Genomic DNA, 22418 nt, shown 5'->3' on the forward strand with positions numbered 1-22418 from the left:
CATTTGGGAACACGTTCCTTGTTTGTAATAGCACACTCACATGCCCAGACCTCTGTGTTTGCTCTTCTATGTGACCTATTAAAAGTATATTACATTACTGGGTGTTGAACTGCTAAAAGGTATACAAGTACTCCAAATCAATTTCAGTGAGTGAATTACCCTTTGCTCCTGATAAATATCTACTAAATTGTGTTCTCAGTTGTATTGGTGTGAATCCAGAGTAACTCTACTGAGTGACTTATACTGCCCTTGACATTTTTTAAAATTAAATTTTAACAGTATTTTTTACAAAAATTACACTGTGGCTGAATAAGACTGAATCCTATAGGTTTACATGTGCAGCTACTTTGAATGGGATAGCTGTTAATAGTAAATAAATCCTTAATGCTGACATATTTTGTATATTAGAGACTTTTGGAAGATGTGACATTTAATATAATCCCTGAGTATGTTTTGTTGTTATTTATGAAAAAAGTAGAAAAGCTTCATTTGTTAGTTTCTGTTCTTTCTGTTTTTAAAGCAGAATGTATTAGATCATGACAATTAGAATTACTCTATTAGACTTACCTTGGAGTTACATAAGTGTAATTGAGAGCAACATCTGGTCCAATATTCATAGTGTGTATTTTTAAAAAGCTGAGCTACAAATATCTGACACAGAACTAGTATCTGAGGCATACAAAGAGAAAAACTGTGTTAAATTGATTAAGCAAGAATTAATGAGTGACAGCCTCAATCACAAAAATTCTGTTCGCATTGCAGTCAGAACTATACTAGCTCCCACCAAATTTACAAAAGTTTATTTATGTTTGGTTTTGTTAATCATACTTGACCACTATTTCTTAAATGGTTGTAGCATGGTTTTAATGTAGGTTAGTGTCTAGCATAGACAAGACATTGTTCTATATATGCATTGCTAGCTAACATTCCTTTGCTTCCTTCTGTGCTACATAAAGGAGGGAAGTAAAGGGGCCTATGACAGGAAATGAAGTTATTCTTCCGTGGTTCGTTTAACAATGCCCAGTCACACTCCAGTTTAGGTGGAACCTTCTTGCCACTAGATCAGTCATAGTAAAGTATTGCAAACATAACGTTCTCTTAATAAATGGGACTTCATTGCAAAACTACAAGGCTATGAATAATCATGTAGCATGTAAGCACACAGTGGCAACAACAGCTGCTAGTCATTATTTTCTCCTCATCTCTTCAACACCTCTGTGTTTCAGTTTGCTTTATAAGTGATAAGTCACTCTTTTCTCAAGAGTTTTTCTCATACAGGATAGCTATTAAAAGGACTTCTAAACTCTGGGGCAACTAAGGGTCACTAGCAAAGGAACTGAACTTTGTTTTTTTTTTTATTTAAACTGTGCATCCTCTTTTCAACCTCTCTGTAGTTAAGGTGGCTCACCTTGGTAAATTACAAAATAAAAAATGCTGTGGCAGTTCATCTCTGCTGTTTTGAATCTTTTCTATTTTTCTTCTACAGACAACCTGGTGCCCATCTTTTTATTCTGTTCCAAGGCTTGTGTTGATGATTTTCTCAGAACTTAAGTGTGAGCTACGAAAACCAGTTCTCACTTCAGTCATGCAAAAATGTATTCTACCGTCAGATAGTCTTCAGGCATCTGATTTTATGCACTAACTATAGGTTGTTCCATGCTGACAATTTGTAACAGAGAAATAAGAGAGAGAACTTGGGTTATGATCACACACTCAGATAACTGCTTTATGCTCTCATCTTATCCAGTCCCCTGCTTGAGGATACAGGATAGGTTTCTATTACAGTGTAGTAAGAGCACTTTGTCTAGTTTAGTTTTAAGAACATAAGAACAGCCATAGTGGGTCAGACCAAAGGTCCACCTAGTCCAGTATCCTGTCTTCCAACGGTAGGCCATGTCAGGTGCTTCAGAGGGAATGAACAGAACAGGTAATCATCAAGTGATCCATCCCCTTTCTCCCATTCCCAGCATTTGGCAAACAGAGGCTAGGGACACCATCCCTGCCCATTCTGGCTAATAGCCACTGATGGACCTATCCTCCGTGAATGTATCTAGTTCTTTTTTGAACCTTCTTGTAATCTTGGCCTTCACAACATCATCTGGCAAAGAGTTCCACAGCTTGACAGTGCATTCTGTGAAGAAATACTTCCTTTTGTTTAGTTGTTTTAAACTTGCTACCTATTACTTTCATTTGGTGACCCCAAGTTCTTGTGTTATGAGAAGAAGTAAATAACATTTCTTTATTTACTTTCTCCACACCAGTCATTATTTTATAGACTTCTATCATATCCCACCTCAGTCATCTCTTTTCCAAACTGAAAGGTCCCAGTCTCACTAATCTCTCCTCATATGAAAGCTGTTCTTTACTCCTAATCATTTTTGTTGCCTTTTTCTGTACCTTTTCCAATTCGAATACATGTTTTTGAGATGGGGTGACCACATCTGCATGCAGTATTCAAGATGTGGGTGTACCCCGGATTTATATAGAGGCAATATGATATATTCTGTCTTGCTGTCTATTACTTTCCAACATTCTGTTAGCTTATTTGACCAATGCTGCACATTGAGTGGATATTTTCAGAGAAACATCCGCAATGATTCCAAGATCTCTTTTTTAAGTGCTAACAGCTAATTTAGATCCCATCATTTTATATGTGTAGTTGGGATTATGTTTTCCAATGTGCATTACTTCGCATTTATCAACACTGAATTTCATTTGCCATTTTGTTGCTCCATCACCCAGTTTTGTGAAATCCCTTTGTAGCTCTTCGCAGTCTGCTTTGGATTTAACTGTCTTGAGTAGTTTTGTATCATTTGCAAATTTTGCCACCTCACTATTTACCCCTTTTTCCAGATCATTTATGAATATGTTGAACAGGACTGGTCCCAGAACAGACTCTTGTGGAAGATCACTATTTGCCTCTTTCCATTCTGAAAACTGACCATTTATTCATACCCTTTCTTTCCTATCTTGTAACCAGTTACTGATCTGTGAAAGAACCTTCCCTGTTATCCCAGAACAGCTTACTTTGCTTAAGAGCCTTTAGTGATGGACCTTGTCAAAGGCTTTCTGAAAATATAAGTACACTATATCCACTGGATCCCCATTGTCCACGTGCATGTTGACTCCCTCAAAGAATTCTAGTGGCTTGGTGAGGCATGATTTCCTTTTACAAAAACCACATTGACTTTTCCACAACAAATCATGTTCAGCTATGTGTCCAATAATTCTGTTCTTTACTATAGTTTCAACCAGCTTGCCTGACACTCAGGTTAGGCTTACTGGCCTGTAATTGCCAGGATTGCCGCTGGAGTCTTTTTAAAAATTTGATTATGTCACATTATCTATCCTCTAGTTGTCTGGTAGAACAGACAACTAGAGGATAGCTGGTTTAAATGATAGGTTACATATCACAGTTAGTAGTTCTGCAATTTCACATTTGAGTTCCTTTAGAAGCTGGTTTAAATGATAGGTTACATATCACAGTTAGTAGTTCTGCAATTTCACATTTGAGTTCCTTTAGAACTCTTGGGTGAATGCCATCTATTTTAACCACTTCAACTTCATCCACTGTAGGAGGGGGAAAAAATCGAATAACTACATATGTTGCAGCGAAGCAGAGTTACTATGGGAATCTTATACTTTAAATGTTTGACTTCTTATCCTTAGTGAAATTGGGAAATTATATAGCCAGTGTTACTCAGAAGGTCAGACAATCACAGTGGTCCCTTCTGGCCTTGGAATCGACGTATGATCCATTGTGTCTTTTTTTTATGCTGAGAGCATCCTTTGCCTCAAAATTTGCTACATTCATACCCCTCTTAAAAGCCAATGAACAGCACCAGGCTATAGATGGTGTACACCTAGTGATCCAATACATGAAGTGATCTGAGCAGAGCACATTACAAATGTGCAGAAGGTTAAACACATAGATTAGATAATTATTTCTCTTTCATTGTAAGAGCTTTGCTTTCTTTTCTCACTTGTTAAATAGCAGAAAGATATTAAATCTGTATCCACATTTCTGACTTGGAGCTCTGGGAAAAAAAGTTACAGACCTAACAAACATTTACTAATTTGACTACACTTACCACAGAGCTAACAATATGGACATTTTATACATGCTGCTTTGAATTAAATAGTGTGAACTGCATTCTATCCACATCTGCCCCTGGACAGAACAGTGCTTGTAACTAGCACCAGAAAGCCAGTAGTCTCCCCCAAAGGGTGCAGACATGCCTCTTGGTTGTGTCATTGAGTATATTCCATTATTTTGGGGGCTGTGTGCTCCAGTCGGCTGGGCTGACCCGATATTGAAAGGAATGCATGCTATACCCTTTCAAAGGTGGCAAAACTGCTGTTGCAGCATGTACTCCCAGACCTACGAGGAACTGTGAGTTCCTGCTGTTTGAATCCCCCAAAAGTGTTATTATTTACTGGCTCTTCTGTTATGCTCATTGGTTGCAGCATCTGAACAGGTAACACACAGACGCAGTATTGAATGCAGCCTCACAACACCCTGTGAAGCAGGGAAATTATGTGGATTGTAGTTTGAAACTCTGGCCACTTAGTACCATGTGCTGTTACATTTTTCAAAGATATTTGTAGCTGTGCATTGGAATAAAGCATCATTGCCATATGAAAGAGAATGAATCAATGGTCTGGATGCATGCAGTGCTTTGGGGATGGTGGTTGGGCAGGATATATCCTATAATTTAAGACACTCCCATAAATTAAAAGAACTATTGATATCCAATGGGGAAATATATAAAGTGCAAAATATTTTCTTTCCCTTGGTTAAGAAGGTAAATATTCACTAATAATAGGTGAAGTGCAGTAGGATTGTACCACAATGCAAAGCCATTCTCACTGGACATTTCACTTTCTCCACCATCACTATGTGAAGTTCCTTTGTCTGCCTCTCAGCACTTTGTACTGCCCTTGAAATGTCATAATGCAATTTTAAAAAGTATATTTTTTACAAAGCTACACTGTGGTTAGATAAGATTGCATGCTGGAAGTTTGCATGTGAGAGCTGCTTTGAAAGGGATAGCTGTTAATAAAAATAAATTAATACATAAAGTAAATCAAATCATGACAGGTGAAATGTTTTATATATCAGAGACTTGTAGAAGAGATAGCATTTGATATAATTTCTAAGTATGTTTTCTTATGAAGGGAATAAATAAATACAATTTTAAAGGCCTCCTTTTTCATTTTACGTTCCTTTATTTTTGCTGAAGCAGCATGGACTAGATCCTGAGTAGTAAGTAAAGCTCCTAGACAAGCATACAAATATTTTTGCCCCAGAAGTGGTGGGTATTTTATTCCCCTCAGTGGTAGCAGCTAGGATAGTGCTTCAGTGCCTGTCGACACCAACCCTTATTGCAAAAAGTACACGAAACTGGGAGAGTCACTTAGTCTTTCCCACACTCGCCATTTCATAGCCCAGAAGCGTGTTGTTTTTTTTCATGAGAGCAGCCGTGTCTGTTCAAGTGTGATTAACACTGACTTGCCAAATCTCTCCCTGGGCCATTTGGGACTTGCACGCGTCCACGCTCCTTGTTTACCCTGATGCGCCTTCACGCGTAGCCTTTTTGTTTATCTGACTAACAAATGAAAGGGAGGGGGTGGACTCGTAAATAGTCATTAGCCGAGGACTATAAAAGACCCTCAGCCTGGGGCTAGCGGGAGAACTGATCTACTTCAGGATCATCATCGGCAAAGCAGCACCACTCCCTAGTCCGGATCCCGTGCTGTATCGGCGGAGCATGGAGAGCGCGTACATCTGCTGCTGCCCTTCACTTCAGGGGTTTAGCTCCAGGAGATGCTCCAAAGGACAACACGGGTATCCGCACTTCCTCCAGCTCAGCGAACCCACCGCGCCTTCCTTCCAGCAAATCAACTGCACTTGTGATCAGAGCCTGGTTTCCCAAAGCCTCTTCCACCCATCGCGCTGTGGAAACTGAGCAGCCAGTCTAGGGTTAGGTGAGTGTTCATCTGTACTTAACAGGCTGTTTCCTTGATTTCTGCAGGGCCGGGGAATTCTGGAGGCCTTGGATCCCTACCCAAAGAGATGCAGAGAGACAGCTGAGAAGAAATCAAAGTGTGGTAAGTGTCTCAAATCTGCCAATAATACTGTCCTGGCAGGGAGATGGAGAGGACCAAGCAGGTTTTCTTCCATCTGACACGTTCAGGGTACCCTGCAGGTCTGTGACTTAAAAAAAAAATAATTAAAAACCCCTAAAGCAACAAACTATTGATCTCCCAGACAAGGTCTGTTTGGAAAATAATCTGTGCAGCAGTAGTGAAGGGCATTTCTGAGGTTAAATGGCAATGTGTAGTTTAATAAACCAAGAATATTGAATACTAGAGTAAATTAGCCTGTACAGTTTGCCAGGTTATATTTAATACCTGTGGAGTAAGTTGTCTCCTCTTTTTTTAATTCCTAGCTGTATAGTCCATATGGGATGACAGAAGCTTCAGGAAAACTCACCCAGTATACACATCCAGTTAGGTAAGTTGCTATTCAAGGAATAACAGGCTCTCTAGTAACCCTCCTGATAATTAGTTTTACAGCTGTCATAATTCTGAAGCAGATTTTATGATCTTTAGTCTCCACTCATATCACCAAATGTTTTTGTGGTTGTATGTACATTGGCTGGATGGATGTACATCAGATAGAAACCAGTTGAGCAAAGAGTACAGCAACCTTTTCCAGAAATGTGTTGTACATTATAACCCCTGTCCAGCAAGGCACTTAATACCTGCTTACTTTTAAACAGTGTGAGTAGTCCTATTGATATCAATGAAAGTACTTGCATGTTTAAAGGTATGCAGGTGCTTAAGTGCTTTGCTGGATTGTGGCCTACCAAAATAAATGTTAAAAACTATCATAGTAATAATATCTTGCATTTATAAAGCTGCTTTTATTCCAGAGGGTCCAAAGGCATTTTACACTTTTCAAACAGAACTCTCCTCACCCATCCTGGAGGTGGAACTTGACAGCTGTTTGATAGCACACACCTCCAACAGCTCAGGTCAGGAAGTAAACAAGATTACTATAGCTGAAGCTGTAAGGGATGGATCTGTTGCACGTAATGAGAGCTAGTCATTATGGTATCCAGGTGATTTAGAAAGGTGGCATGAAATTGCACAAATTAATATTTTAGGTAGGACACAAAGTGCTCACAAACTTAGGCCCTGATTCTGTACACATTTGAATAATTATATTGACCTCAGTGGGAATACTTGCATGCAAGCATGTGGAGAGTCTCTGCAGGATTGGTTGCTTTACACCTAAGGGAACAGGAATGTTGATATCTACTTGGAATGAAAAGATATGATGTCAGAACAGCAAGATGTAGCCTAGTATAATTTATTAACACTGACTTTAGAAAGTATTTTGAATAAGTAATAAACCTCCTTTCTTATATCTTTAAATTTTTGCTGTTTATGGATGATATGTAACGTTATGGAATCATCTTGCACAGGGAAATATACTTAAATTGGTGTGGTGACAAAGTGCATCGGAGAAGTGAGCTGTAGCTCACTGAAAGCTCATGGCGGAAATGATTTGTTATCTCTAAGGTGCCACAAGTACTCTTGTTCATTTATCTTTGGAAACTTATCTCATTTCTTTGCCTTTTAAATTCACCTCCCATTTTTGCTTACAATTTGTTGTTATGATTAGTTGATAGTGTAAATCATATTAGTTGGATGTCCCTGCCAATAAGGTAGAAAAAAGTCTAATTGTCATCATTGGTGTTTATAATCTGTGGGCACAATATGTGAGATCAGTTTCAAAAACTAGACGTACCAGATATGAGTTGCATGTACTCCACAAGTGGGAAGAAAATATAGGTTTTAGTTTCATCTTGAGAAATTACTCTTGCTCTGAATGCTTTCTTTCAACTCTGTTTTATTGTAAATGTTTATAAACTTTGTTATATTTTCACAAATTAAAAACTGTCCACATAGTGTACATGCATAATAATGCACTGTAAATAATATACCACATACAAAGCAAACCAATATAGCTCTCAGCTGATATTTAAATTATATGATTCCCTTTTTCTCCATCTTTGCAAACATATGTGATATACTCTGGTGTAAATCAATACCTCTGTAGTCGGTGAAGTCACACAAGTGTAAACCTGGTATGAGAGGAAAATCAGACCTAATAATTTTTTTTTTTTTAGATTAAAACTATTGAGTTATATTGTAAATTCCATGGGCCTGGAATTCTCTTCTTACAACAGATTTACACCTTTTGTAACACCAGTAACTTCAGTAAAATTGATCCTGATTCTCACTGGTGTGAGAGGAGAATATAGCCCTTAATAACAAAGCAATCCACATAATACCTCTGGATCACATTGCAGAACTTCAGTTAATTAGGTAGCAGGGAGGCTGAATTACAGAAGTGGATCTCAGGATTCAGGTTAGTTTTTGATGCTACATTTTGTACAGTAGTATATTTGAGGCTTCTATTGGATCTATATTTTTGACAAATTTTAAATTTCAAAATACCTATCAGATCTTCAGATAAAAGAACTTTTCTAGTGCTGATTCAGAAAGTGATAGTTGTGTAGTTTGGGGGGAAGAGTTGGTGTCTGTTAGAAACACGGAAGACTTTCCTGTCCCCGGAGGCTGACAGACAAGAAACACAAAGGATAATCTCTAACAATAATAGATACACAACACTGTATATTTGTTTCAGACTGTTTTGGCCCAAGTCAAGGTGCTATGATTACTTATATCGAGAAGCTGAAGCACTTCTGAAAAACTTCCCAGTTCAAGCCACAATTTCCTTTTATGAAGACTCAGATAGTGAAGATGACAATGCTGAACTGGAGCAAGATTCGGGAATAGAATCTGATTGCTAACTATATGGAGGGCTAATACCACCTCTAAAATTTTTTAATTTAAACTTGATGTAAAAAATGTATCATAGTATTTTTAAAGATAATTTATTTGAATGTAAGTTATTGGTAATAAAATTGAAATATTTTGTACATGTTATAGTACATTTGTCTGCCTTTTGTAGTCTAAGGATTGTTTTTGCTTTTAGGGGAGGAAAGGAACAAATTTGGATTTCTTAAAACAGCTGAATAATTTTTATTATTCTCATGAAGCCTGACACATTTAATATATTAGAGTTCTAGCTCCTATACGTTGTAGTCCATAACTGACACATTCCCAAATTGCAGTTTTAAAACAAGTTCCCTGATTATTCTTTCCTTACACCAGTTTTATGATGATGTGACTCTATTGACTTCACTAGTGTAAAAATGGTGCAACTGTGTGGAAAAACAGGCCCAGTAGAGTGGCTACATAATGAAAAGTTTTCTTTACAGCTTAAGTAAAGCATATCAAGTAATTAATCTGGAACTAATATTCTTAGCCCTGGTCTACACTGGCGGGGGGGGGGGAGGGATCGATCTACATTATGCAACTTCAGCTATGTGAGTAACGTAGCTGAATTGACATACTTAGAGCAGCTTACGGTGGTGTCTTCATCCCGGTGAGTCAACTGCTGCCGCTCCCCTGAGGCACTCGAGTACAGGAGTTGACGGGAGGGTGCTTGGGGGTTGATTTATCGCGTCTAACCTAGATGCAATAGATAAATCAATCCCCACTGGATCGATTGCTGCCCACCAATCTGGCGGGTAGTATAGACATAACTTCAGATCATACACTGATGAAATGAAGTGCATACATGTGTATGGAAACAGACAGTTTAAAAGAAAAAGACATTTTTTCAGTGTAAACATGAGGAACCAAATTGTGCTGTCAGTCACACCCATGAAACTGGGGACAGAATTTAGGCTTGAGCACTGAACCATGCTCTCAGATACATGAGCTTATATTGCTGGATATAGTATAAAAATAGTTACTGATCATGCATGTAAATCAGATAACAGCACGAAGTAAGAAGTAAAATTGTGCTCTCACTAATAGGGTTCCACTGCTACAGCTAGAAGTAGAATTTGGCCTGACATATAGTAATACATGCCTGCAAATGTGAAGACAGCAGTAAATTAATGTAACTTATAGTCAAATAACCATTTGGGGTCCAAGTCTGCCACCTGCACTCATGAGTAGTACTGTGCTCAGTCAGTATTCCCCCTGAAATTACTCAAGAGTAAGGTACAACACAGTGTAATGATAGCAGAATCAGACACCTGATTAAATTTTTTTTTTTTTTTTACACAACTGGTCCATCCTCTCCATTTCAAAAGCCTTCAACATATGACCTGGCTGTGACTGCCTGAATTTGAAAGAGAACCTGAAACAATAAATATGAGATCCGAACTACCCCACTGATTTCAGTGTATGCTAATTCAGATGTCAATGATGATACCTCATCCCTCAACATTAACAGCTGTATTGTTCATCTAAGCATGTACGAAAGGAGTATTCTATAAGACAAGATTGCATAGCTCTGTGCGGGAGTTGGGTGTCACTAGTTTAATTTTCTTTCTTTCTTTCAAGAGTTTGGGAAACTGTCAAGCCTATTAGCAGACGCACTGTTCTTTCTCTGTTTTATACAGTACAAAATCACTTGAAAATTTACAATGCCTAATTGTGGACCTTAAAATTTGATTCAAGGCAGAATGTCTTTGCATCCTGCTGAGGTTTTCTCTCTCCTCCAGATCAATGCAAATAGCTCTTTTCTTCTACCTCTTCAAGGATATACAAGCTTACCTTTCTTATGACATCTCACTCGTGATAATATTTTAATAATATTTCACACTTATAGGGCACTTCCAATCTGAGGATTTCAAGCACTTTACAAACAGTACTGCTTTAAACCTCAAAATACTCTTTGGAGACCATGGGGGGGGGGGGGGGGACGCAATTCGAGTGAGATGTGCAAGGGAGCTCTTGGCCACTTTTAGCCGATTCCTGGGGGCTGTTTTACAAAGAGCCGGGGGCGGGAACACCTGAGTCAGTGGCTGTCCCGACCAAAAGGGTAATCCGGGAACCAGGGCACCCAGGCCCAGTCCAGGGTGAAAGGCGCATCAAGGCAAATTCAATGGTGAGGGGGTGTAGGTGAGCGAGCCGCAGCGCAGCACCCACAGCGGGGCGGCACGTGGAAGTTGTGCCCCACGACACAGCGCGGCGGGGAGGAGAAGGGTCTCGCGCGGGTGGGAAGAGTAGTAACTGCAGCACGAGCCTCTCTCTGCGCCGGGCTGGCGGGTTTGTTTCGCCCGGCCCCGCCCCGGCCCGGCCGAGGGTGGCGCGCGCGGCTCTGGAAGGTGGGGGTCGCTCCCAGACTCTGGGCGGCTCTGCCCCCGCGCGCTTGCGCAGGTTGACGCGCGGCCAGGCCGAGCCTGGAGCGGCGGCGGAGGGTGCATGCGCCGGGCGGCCGCGGAGCGGAGCGGGGCAGGATGCTGAACGTCCCGGCGCAGGCCTTTCCGCGTCCGGCTCCCAGCAGCGGGCGGCCGCGGCGGGGGCCGCAGCAAGGTACGGGCTGGGGGGTCTGGCCCCGTCTCTCTCCGCTTCCGGGGGGGTGGGGCGCTGCCTGTTCCGCGGGCTGCCGCCAGGTGCGGAGCCTGTGGCAATGCGCCGCAGGGGGTGTCGCCTGGCTCTGCCCGCGGGGGCCCCACAGCAGCCGGATAGGGAGCAGCCAAGCGGCGCCAGGACGCTGTGTGCACCCGAGCCGGGCCTGTAGTAATGGGCAGCGGCGGCTGTCACCTGGGGGGCCTGGAGGCAGCCCTGGACGGGCTGCTCCCCTGCCTCGTGTTCGGAACCATCTGCATCCCCACACTGAGGCCCTGGGGATCGGGCACCTCGCGTCTGTTCACACGCTTCGCTTGCGTTGCGTATAGTGGGGACAGCGTGCGGAGTGTCGATCAGTTCCTTTGAGACGGAGCTGGAGTGCAGCGTTAGGTGTTAGGGACTGGCAAGAACAGCTCCAGGATTTCCAAAAGGAAAGTGGCACGTATGGGTGTGCAGTAAGGAAAACCTCTGCTTAATGAAACGTAGTATAATTGGTCTTTGGGACTCATTGTCAGAAGATATAAATTCCATCAGTATAGCAGGATTTGGCATCTTATGTATAATGAAGACAGTCCACAATTACACTGTTGTATTTTTACTAATTTTATACGGTTAAAGGCTTTATCTCCTTGTGCTTCATGGCCAGAGCTAAGGAGGACACTTACTCTGTGGGCTGACTATTTTATAATTGCCCATTTGAAGATACTTGCACTTTCCTTCGAAGCATCTGGTACTGGCAACTGTCAGCAATAGAATGTAGGACTAAATAGATCGCCAGTCTGCTGGCAATTCCAGTGTTGACCGTAACCCATATGTATTATTTCCTGTTAATTTTCTTTATTAAATCTAAACTTACATGTAGTATTTATCAATAAAATTATATGAATTATGTAAAATTATCTTCTGGAATTTCGTGACTTAATTTTTTTACTTTAATGTTGCGTTAATGCTTTTCTTTCTTGTTTAATTTTATGTAGTTGGCAAGTATTGGTGGAACCATTGTACTGGGTGCTGTTTGAACATTCAAGAACATGCATTCACTGGCCTTAGGAGCTTATACTTGCTTGTTGCATTTTTGTTTCAAGTTTGTTACACTCTAATAATAGCAAATTGGTAGTAAGGACATGAGTGGCAGCGATAAGATCAGATTGCTACATAGGTTAGGTATCTGCACAGCCTTTATGGTTCCAGATAATCTGATTTCTCTTTAGAGAAAGAGGACAGTTACCAGTTCCTTGTTAGACTTTCTAGGTTATCTCAGTAATTATAAAGCATAGCTCTTCTGCTGATGTTAACTTCACATTTTGCAGCTCAAACTCTACATGAAGATGTTTATATCCAATAAAGCTCTTCTGTTTAGGTTCCCAAATACGGTGGGCCTGGCTTTCAAAAGTCCAGAGGACACTTGGCTCCGGTTGCCTTCAATAGGAGCAGGATGTGTTCAGCGTTTTTAAAATAAGGCTCAATTTATTTAGGAGCCTAACTTATAGGCATCTGCTGTGTGAAAATTTTGACCATGTCAAATTTAAATTCTGATTTCCTATGCAATATTCTCCAGTCCTCCCTTTTTCTTCATCTTCTCTTCTGTACACTGATGTGCTTTTTCACCTCATTTGCCATATGTAAGGCTTGAAAATTTGATCATTGGTTTAAACCTGCTAGGCACAGATTAGTATTAAAGGTGTTAAAGATCAATGCCGAGGTGAGAGGCTATCCTCACCTCCAACTTTTGGGAAAGGGAAGGTCCTGCTAGGATGGTATCCTTGGTTCTTTTTGGTCAGTCAATGACTGGTGAACTTAGAGATGTGTTTTCTTTGGGTCCTTGAATAGAGGAGGAATAGGTGTATTTATCTCTTCTTGAGCCTCCTAGCTGCTACGGAGTTTGGTGGAGATTCCTCTATCTGATGTGAAGGGTGTGTTTGTAATACTCTCTCTCCCTAAATTGTATTCAGGACTCCCTTCTTTCTGTGAGTACCTCTGTTTCTTTTGCTATTCATAGACTTCCCAGCCAGCAGCAGAATGAAACTGGTGTGACTCTTCACTACTGCAGTGAAGATTTGGTGTCTGCAGTCCAGTTTGTTGGCAAATATCCTCCCAGTGGGTGCTAATGTGGACAGTTGAAGGGTAAGAATTGAAAGGGCAAGGAGTTAGTGGAGAATGCCACTTACCTCAAGTGAGTAGGTAGCTGTGCTAAGTAGTTTCGCTTTGGTCCAGGGGGTTCCCAATAGCAGTAGAGAAAATAAACAAGAGCGTCATCACTGTATCTGTACCCTCTTTTAAAACAAAACAAAATAGTCTTTTGAATGTGCACTTTTCCAATAAAAGGTATTATCTCACCCACTTTGTCTCACACTTTTCCTTTAACGTTTTACAATGTTAGCATATATTTTACTTTTTAGGTCCCTTTAAAACCAGGCAGAAGTCTTATGGATTGGATTCGACTAACTAAAAGTGGAAAAGACTTAACTGGATTGAAAGGACGATTAATTGAAGTGACTGAAGAAGAGCTTGCTAAACACAGTAAAAAAGATGATTGCTGGATATGTATAAGAGGTGGGTTATTTACCCAAAAAATACATATAGACAGTATTTCTTCTCATTCATAAATTGGTAGTTTCTTCTCCTTCATAAGTTGGTAGATTGTGCATGTTTTACAACTTAGGCCAAATCCACTTTTGGCATAAGTGGCTATAGCTCTGTTTAAGTTAAATTGTTTAAGCCAGGAGTGAAATCTGATTTTTAGTGCACAGATTACAGGGATGCCCATTTACCTTATTCCCTCTTCTGCCCACTAACCTTAAATCCATTATAGATTTTTTCCTCAACAGAAGACATTAAAAAGGTGCCTCCAAAACTAGAACTGCAGCCGTGGTAAATTCTCATGTTGTCAACTGTGACTTGCAAATTGTGAACCCTGGAAGTTGGTTCTTACAGAGCTAATGCATGTTGTGTAGCTGAGCTTCTTGGAGGAAGTGTGCAGCTTGAACGGTAGTATCAGAATGCTTTGTGCTTATGAAACTATAAAGCCTCCCTAGCTCTTGACGGGGTGTGGTCAGATATTCCCTTGCAATAACATGACAGGTTGGATCACAGAAACCCCCTTTGGGACTGCCACCTGGTGTGCCGAGACTACCTCTGAGCCTGTTTTCCCTGGCACCTTGAGACTTCAGAACCTTGCCTAGTTTGAGCCAGACACGCAGCCTGCAACAGACACAGACCCAGGTCTGAACCACGTCCCCCAAAAACTGCAGGCTTAACTGAAAACAGCTTAAGAAATGTTCCTGTCTCCAACACTCAGGTACCCAGCTCCCAGTGGGGTCCAAACCCCAAATAAATCCATTTTATCCTGTATGAAGCTGATACAGGATAAATACATAAATTGTTTGCCCTCTATAACGCTGATAAAGAGAGATGCACAGTTCTCCTCCCTGGTATTAATACATACTCTGGGTTAATTAATAAGTAAAAGTGATTTTATTAAATACAAAAAAGTAGGATTTAAGTTGTTCCAAGTAATAACAGCCGGAACAAAGTGAATTACCAAGCAAAATAAAATAAAACATGCAAGTCTAATACTAATACAGTAAGAAAATGATTACAGATGAAATCTCACCATCACAGATGTTCCAATAAGCTTCTGTTACAGACTAGCCTCCTCCTAGTCTGGGTCTAGCAGTCACTCACACCCCTGCAGTTATTGTCCTTTGTTCCAGTTTCTTTCAGGTATCTTTGGGGATGGAGAGGCTGTCTCTTGATCCAGCTGAAGACCAAATGGAGGGGTCTCCCAGGGTCATAAATAGATTTTCCCTTGTGGGTGGAATCCCCTCCCCCTCCTCTCTCCTATGCATAACCTAGCTGCAAGCTGGAGTTTTGGATTCACATGGGGAAGTCACATGTCCATGCATGACTCAGAACTTTACAGATGGCAGCCATTGTTCACAAGCTACCTTCAACATCCCAAGTAGACTTCTTATGTGGATTGGAGCCTTCCAGGGTTCCATTGTCCGATAAGTGTTTCTTGATTGGGCACTTAACTTGCAAATTCTTTTCTTAAGAAGCTGACCAAATGCCTTACTAAGGCTACTTAAAATCAAACAAGTATACAGACAATATTCATAACTTCGAATACAAAAATGATACATGCATACAAATAGGATGAATAAATTCAATAGATCATGACCTTTACAGAGATATGTTACATGGCATATGTAACATAAAACATATTCCAGTTATGTCATATATACATTCATAAGCATATTTCCATAAAGCATTATGGGGTGCAACGTCACAAAAGTTTTAGTAAGATTTAGCCTGTGCTTGCTTTCAACGCAGCCATCCTGGTGAGGTGAGACCATGTCCCTTCCTAGGTCAGTCTATGCTAGCTGGTCTCTTGAATGTTGGGGTGTTTGTCACTATACTTTGGAATACCCCACTTGGTGGGTGTTTTGTATGGAAATCTTTTTCTCCACCCTTGCTTCCCTCTAAAGCATTCACACAGAGCTGAGCATATTTTAGTCCTGTCATATATTTGTATATTAAAATGACAATGCAGTTTCTTACATGGGATCAAACTAAAACCAATATGAAACAGCAAGATCAATATAAAAAAGTTGGTAAAAGTATGAAAGTCAAAATGTTGACATGCAGACAATCTTTATCTTGTCAGAGTTCAAAAAACACTAACAGATGAAGGAGCGTTAGTAATAACTTTTAGTATTATTGTCTTTAAATTATTTTTGACTTACATGATATTCTAAGGGAGAAGTAAGCAGGTGTGTAAGCACATATTTGTATCCTTATGTCTTCAGTATAATAATGCAAATTACAGTTGTTTACATTTAGCTGTAGCAGATGTCTGTGGTAACTAATTTTTTAAAATGACTTCTACTGAATGTTAGATCAAACATTCCAGTAAAAGCACCTCATCTTTGGCCTCGTAGTAATTAAAATAAATGTATTGTGAAAACCAAAGCTCTTGGTATAAGCAGTGTTCTTCTGGATATTTGATTGCTAGTATGCATCTCAGTGATTAGTTGAAAATAGCATATTGAGCCCTTAGTTGTTTGTTTGTATTTCTTTTCCTAACCATTTTTCTCCAAAACTGGCAAAGCATATGTTTGCAGACAGTTCAGTAATTCTTTATAGACCTCAATCTTCATAAACTCATTTAACATAAGTGTGATATGGGGCAGCAGTGCCTTCATGGAAATACCTGTAGTCCTTTACTTTCTGGGCTAGAAGAGGTGGAATTGTCCTGGGGTAAAGCACTACTTCCTTGAGAAGAAGAGAAAAAGTGCTTTGTCACAATATCAACTTTTTTGACTCTTTAAGGAGTAGCTTTGATATACTCTGAATGGAGCTTATGCCATTCAAAAGTTGGTTTGGAACAAAGCAGAACAGTTTACTGCCACATGCTTGATCTTTGACATACTTGCAAAAGTATAGTGGTAGTATAGTCGAAAGAAAGCTTGAGCACCATGGTATCTTCTGCATCTCAAGCTTCTTCCTGAAAGAACCTCTTCCTGTAGTCAGTCCAAAACATAACTGCAAAATCTTTCTTTCCTGCTGTTCTGACAATCCTTCCCCATTCTGGCTTCCCTTCTCCTGAGCTGCTGGGGTTCGGGGCTTCAGCCCCCCGGCTCTGCTCCGCTTCCAGTTTCAGCCTTGCGAGGGTGAGAGGGGGGCGCACCAGTGCTCCCCATGGCTCTGCTCCTGATTTCAGCGGGGGTATGCTGGGTCTCAGGGCTTTAGCTATGGGGGAATGCTGGGATTGAAACCAGTGCGCCCCCAGCTAAAGCCGTAACCCCCACTCCCCCATAGGGCTGAAGCCAGGAACGGAGCCTCGGGGCTGAAGCCAGGAATGGAACTGCAGGGCTGACACCCTGAGCCCCAGTGCTCCCCACGGTGCTCCTGAGGGTTAGAAGCCCCAAGGCCCCCTGCAGCAGAAGCTTTGAGTCCTCGAGGCAGCACATTGTTTGCTGGGCTGGTGTTTTGGTTTTATTTTGTCTCCACTGCTGCCTGATTGATTACTTTCAGGTCCACATGGTTCAGGCAGTGATTTAGTCGTAGCTATTTTTAGTAAAAGTCATGGACAGGTCACGGGCAATAAACAAAAATTCACAGCCCGTGACCTGTCCATGACTTTTACTATACAGTATACCCCTGACTAAATCTTAGTTGGGCGGGGGGGCACGGCTGTGGAGGGTCGGGGGGCCGCTGCTCAGGGGAGGATGCAGGGGGGCTGCTGCTTTGGGGGGGCAGGAGCCACCGAGCAGTGGTTGATCCGGCTGCCCCTGGGGCTGCTCACCTACTGTTGCTCCCACAGGCCCCGGGACTGCTGCTCAGGTGGTTCCTGGGGCCAGCCACACCGGCCGCTGCTCTGTCAGTCCTTGGGGCCAGCTTCCCAGAGCATCCTGAGCAGTAGTCGGTGCGGTTGGCTGCGGGGTTGCTCCAGCAACGGCCGGTGTGGCTGTCCCCGGGGCCACCTGAGCAGCTTGGGCAGCCCTGGGATCAGCCACAGCAGTCAGGGCAGAAGTCACAGAGGTTGCAGAAAGTCACAGAATCTGCGACCTCTATGACAGACACGGAGCCCTACACATGCTGGTGTCCGATTGACTGATAAGTCCATAACTCTGGTGTTCGGATCTTTGAGGTTCTACTGTATTTGCTTGGCACACTTCACCTGTGTAGCATATTGTACTCAAGGACTATAAAATATTTAGAGTTATGAAAGTTCCTGAAGCTGTAACCACATCTCTAAGTACGTACATGATTTGTAAGAACTTTGTATTAGTGCTGTATGTCTCATACACTGTTTTGGGTTTTTCATGTATGATCATATGGGCCTAATCAAAGCCCACTGAGTGAATGGGGGGTCTTTCTTTTGTCTTCTGTAGGCCTTGGATCAGGCTCATGTGCATGAGAAGAGATCATTCCAAGCATAAGTGATGACAGAAAATAGAATGAAGAACAGAGTGATAGAAGGACACAGAGAAATGGAGGCCTGGAAAGAGCATAGGAAGTGAGAGAGGAAAAGGATGACGATGTAGTCTGTGGCAAAAATACAAAGAGCTTTGAGAGGATGGATAAAGCACATAGACTTGATACCAAAGAGGAAGAATGCTAAATAGATTTGGGGAAGGAGTGTGTGTGGAGGGGGGCAGGGAGAGGTATCAGTGGAGGAGGGAAGTTGAGAATCGGTGTTATGACAGTAGTGGAATTGTCAATTCAGATGGATTGGGAGGAAAGGCGGACTTTAGTGTTTGATTCTCATTGAGATGGAAGTTGGACATGCATATGCAGAATCTTGTAAGACAAATATTAAATTGAATGGGAGGGGGCAAACTTGGGGCAGAGTGGTAGCTTCGGGAGTCTGTCAAGCTGAATGTAGCAGCAGCATCTAGCTCAGGGTTCGGCAGCCTTTCAGAAGTGGTGTGCCGAGTCTTCATTTATTCACTCTAATTTAAGGTTTTGTGTGCCAGTAATACATTTTAACCTTTTTAGAAGGTCTCTTTCTAGAAGTCTTTAATATATAACTAACCTGTTTTTGTATGTAAAGTAAATAAGGTTTCAAAATGTTTAGAAGTTTTCATTTAAAATTAAATTAAAATGCAGAGCCCTCTGGACCGGTGGCCAGGACCCGGGCAGTGTGAGTGCCACTGAAAATCAGCTCACATGCCGCCTTCGGCACACGTTCCATAGGTTGCCTACCCGAATCTATCGCATAATAATAATGTCCTAATAATCTGGGTTTTCACTGACTAAATGTCCTTCTTGTATGCAGTGTTCACTACTGCACAGAAGATGGTGTAGTTAGCAAATCCAGCAGAAAAATCATCTTTTATAAACGCAAATATCAAGGTGCACGTTCGGCATTTTCATTGTTTACCCGTTTTACTTTTATCAGTTTTCTTATGCTTATTGAATTTATAATTTTATCAAACTATCCATAGGCAGCATTCTGTTTTTCTATATCTGTTTTATGCAAGGAGCATCCACTCTGTGCAGACCTCTTGACATATTGTCACTGAAATTGATAGTAAAAGCAAAACAAAGTATAAAATACTAAACACTGTGAATAGTAATATGATTGGTACTTAAGGGAGGGAGCTTTTCCCCCCTTAACATACACTGATTTGCACACAGCAGAAGAAATATAATTTAAGTTAGGAACCAGTAATACGGGCATGTGTACTTAATACTTTATAATATTTTGCTTTTATATATAGCCTTCCATCCAAGGATTGCAAGTCATTTTACACATAATCAATTAACTAAACCTTAGCATCTTTGTGAAATGAGTATACTCATTCTGTGGGCTTCTCTACACTGACAGGTTTCTGCACAGTGAAGCAGCTTTTTGCACTCAAACTGCAGATGTGTACACACTGCCAAGCCACTTTGTGCACAGAAAATCCTCAGTTGCAGTGCTGCAAAAAACCACTTGGATGAGAGTCATAAGGCTATTTGTGCAGAGGCTCCAGCGCTCTATTGCCAGTGTAGATACTTGATTGCTTTCTGTGCTGTGATTGGCCTCCGGAACTGTCCCATAATGCCTCAAGTGGCCACTCGGCTCATTGTTTTGAACTCAGCTGCTCTGGAGGGATGTGCCCCTCCTCTTTCAAAGCACCAGTTCTGGCAGCTGCATGCTGTGCTGATCTGTTCCGGGACACACAACAAACCATTAATGTGATATGCTCCTGCTGTTAAACACAGAGGCAGGGGTGTGTGTGTGTGTGTGTGTGTGTGTGTGAGAGAGAGAGAGACAGGGAGGGAGAGAGATTGCTGTGCAGAGAGCCCAGGGAGGGAGGCAGGTGCTGATGTTGGGGTTTCCCCCACCCCCTGCCTCAGGACTGGTTGTTTCTTGCCGCTGTCTGAACTTACAAGACAGTCTGCTGACACACACTCTCTGTCCCCCAAAACACACTGTCTCTGTCTCCCTCTCCATACACACACACACACTCCCTGTCTCACACACTCTCCTCTCTGCCAGCTGCTTTTCAACTGAAGTGGAATGTAGTAGGATGCCCATGGAACAATGGGATTGGGAAACCTGCATCATGTGATGCTGTGCCTTACCCATAAGGCATTGCAAACCCTTCCCAAAGCACTCTGCGGCCAGTTGCACAGTGTGATAGCTACCACAATGCAGTGCTGTATTTGCTGTTGCAAGAGCTGCTAATGTGGATGCGTTCCAGCGTCACAGGAGCACAGTGTGAACACGCAACAGCGTTTTAATTCCAGTGCTTTAATAAAAGTGGTATAACTTGTGGCATAGAATCTTGCCACTGTAGATGTACTCTGTAGATATGAGAAACTGGCACAGAAGTTAGTGACTTACTTATGATCACACAGTGAGTCAGTGGTAGATTTTGACAAGAATAGGTAGAGGCCTGTGTGGATAGTGATTTATATCCACACTATTCATGGAACCTCAGGGCTTTTCTGGGAATCCCAGCAGTGAAAGGAGCAGAACGTGGGGCTGCCGCTCCTCTGGCGCTGCTGTACCACCCCTAGCCCCACCCCCAGCCCTGCCCTCCTCCCTTCCATGCAGCTATCTGTCTCTCCTGTCTCGGGGCGTGCGCACTGCTTGCACACACTAGCATGATCTAGGACAGCAGCTGGCGAGCTTGGTGCCTGCACCAGTGGGTAGGGGCTAGAGGCGGTACAGTCACGCTGGAGGAGCTGCTGGCATGGGGCACTGGCTCCTGGGAGTGGCGGCCTCATGTTCTGCCCCTTTCACTGCTGCAGTTCCCGGGAGAGTCCTGCAGTTCCACAGATTCCGATTTATATCTGCAGATATAAATTTGTATCCGTGCAGGGCTCTTTTAACATATCTACTGTTTGGGTTGTGAGCCATTAAGATTATATTCTCCACTCTTTGAATTAATAATATGTGCAAATCACAATTTTTATTCAATATATGCTAGAATAGGTTAAGAATGTATGGCATAAACTATCTTTGGCTATTCTTTGTTAGTTTCTTTCCATGCTAAGGTTTATATTATAGGCGTAAAGGTTACATGGGTGTTTCTATGCTAAAGGATCATTTTCAGAGGGGTTAAACTTCCTCGAACTGTATCTTTCAGGTGTAAATCTTGGAAATAAATGGCTAAAAATGGTTCAGTTTTTGAGGACAAGGAGTAGAACAATGTTTCTTGGGAGGATCTGTATTTGAACAGCTTTGATGTCTTAGCAGGGAGTGACTGGAAATTTTAAATTTGTTATGGACCCTAGGGCCTGATTTTTCAGAGGTGATCTGGAGTAATGGATGGGCAGGACCTCTAGAAATCAGGCCCTAGATTGAAAGTTTGCTTATTGGTGGTCTGCTGAAGCGCTACGTAGATTTGAAAGTTACAGCGGTTTAAACAGTATTCTGTATATGCAAACTAGTGTTTATTGAATAAGATTTCATTGGCTCTGAGCATGTGTGTGAATGTAAAAGGTGTACTGGAAATGTTTTGGAGGATCCCTTGCCTCACTGAGTGCATGTCATACAGGACTGAACGTTTTATTGTTAAGCAAGTAGCTGCACATACATGAATTACTTCTGTTTCTGTAATTTTTCCTAGTAAAAAACCCTAGTAAATGCCATATATAAAACTTCCACTAAAAAACGTTAAGATTGTGAATTGAAGCACTCACAAGTCTGCGTGCAGCAAAGTTATGTCTGTATGCATTATAATAGCTTTAATTACATGATCACATGTAGCTTATTTTCTTCAACATCCCTGCTTTACTGTTTGCACAGGTTGAGTGGTGAATGGGGTAGTATTTTGTAGTTAAATAAGGTGGTGAGGTTATTACGTGGGCAGGATGTCATGTTGCTGAGGGTATGAAGAAAGTCAGTTTGTTTTATTTTTTTAAAGCTTAGAAAAATTAAATTCTATGTAAAGGCATCTTCCAGGCAT

At 41.6% G+C, this 22418-nt stretch overlaps 2 protein-coding genes across 2 annotated transcripts in view; both read left to right on the forward strand.

Annotated features, from left to right (window-relative positions):
- The first annotated feature begins 5576 nt into the window (after positions 1–5576).
- RIPPLY2 (ripply transcriptional repressor 2) lies at positions 5577–8904 on the forward strand. The gene is made up of 4 exons (XM_032806078.2): positions 5577–5848; positions 6036–6111; positions 6453–6517; positions 8723–8904. Exons 1-4 carry the CDS (start codon positions 5772–5774, stop codon positions 8886–8888), a joined length of 384 nt encoding a protein of 127 aa, XP_032661969.1. The 5' UTR covers positions 5577–5771; the 3' UTR covers positions 8889–8904.
- Positions 8905–11361: 2457 nt separating this feature from the next.
- CYB5R4 (cytochrome b5 reductase 4) overlaps positions 11362–22418 on the forward strand; it is a 69049-nt gene continuing 57992 nt past the window's right edge. The window contains 3 exon segments of the mRNA XM_075063825.1: positions 11362–11449; positions 11451–11472; positions 13908–14061. Of these exon segments, the coding sequence (XP_074919926.1) occupies positions 11397–11449; positions 11451–11472; positions 13908–14061 (229 nt within the window). The 5' untranslated portion in view covers positions 11362–11396.

Source organism: Chelonoidis abingdonii, chromosome 3 (genome assembly GCF_003597395.2).
Source record: "Chelonoidis abingdonii isolate Lonesome George chromosome 3, CheloAbing_2.0, whole genome shotgun sequence".
NCBI lineage: Eukaryota > Metazoa > Chordata > Testudines > Testudinidae > Chelonoidis > Chelonoidis abingdonii.

Excerpts from the sequence above, each read along its gene's own strand:
- RIPPLY2 (XM_032806078.2), top strand. The coding sequence starts at position 5,772 with ATGGAGAGCGCGTACATCTGCTGCTGCCCTTCACTTCAGGGGTTTAGC. Across the intron at positions 5,849-6,035 it reads TGCTCCAAAGGACAACACGG|GGCCGGGGAATTCTGGAGGC; the intron begins GTATCCGCACTT and ends TGATTTCTGCAG. Across the intron at positions 6,518-8,722 it reads CAGTATACACATCCAGTTAG|ACTGTTTTGGCCCAAGTCAA; the intron begins GTAAGTTGCTAT and ends TATTTGTTTCAG.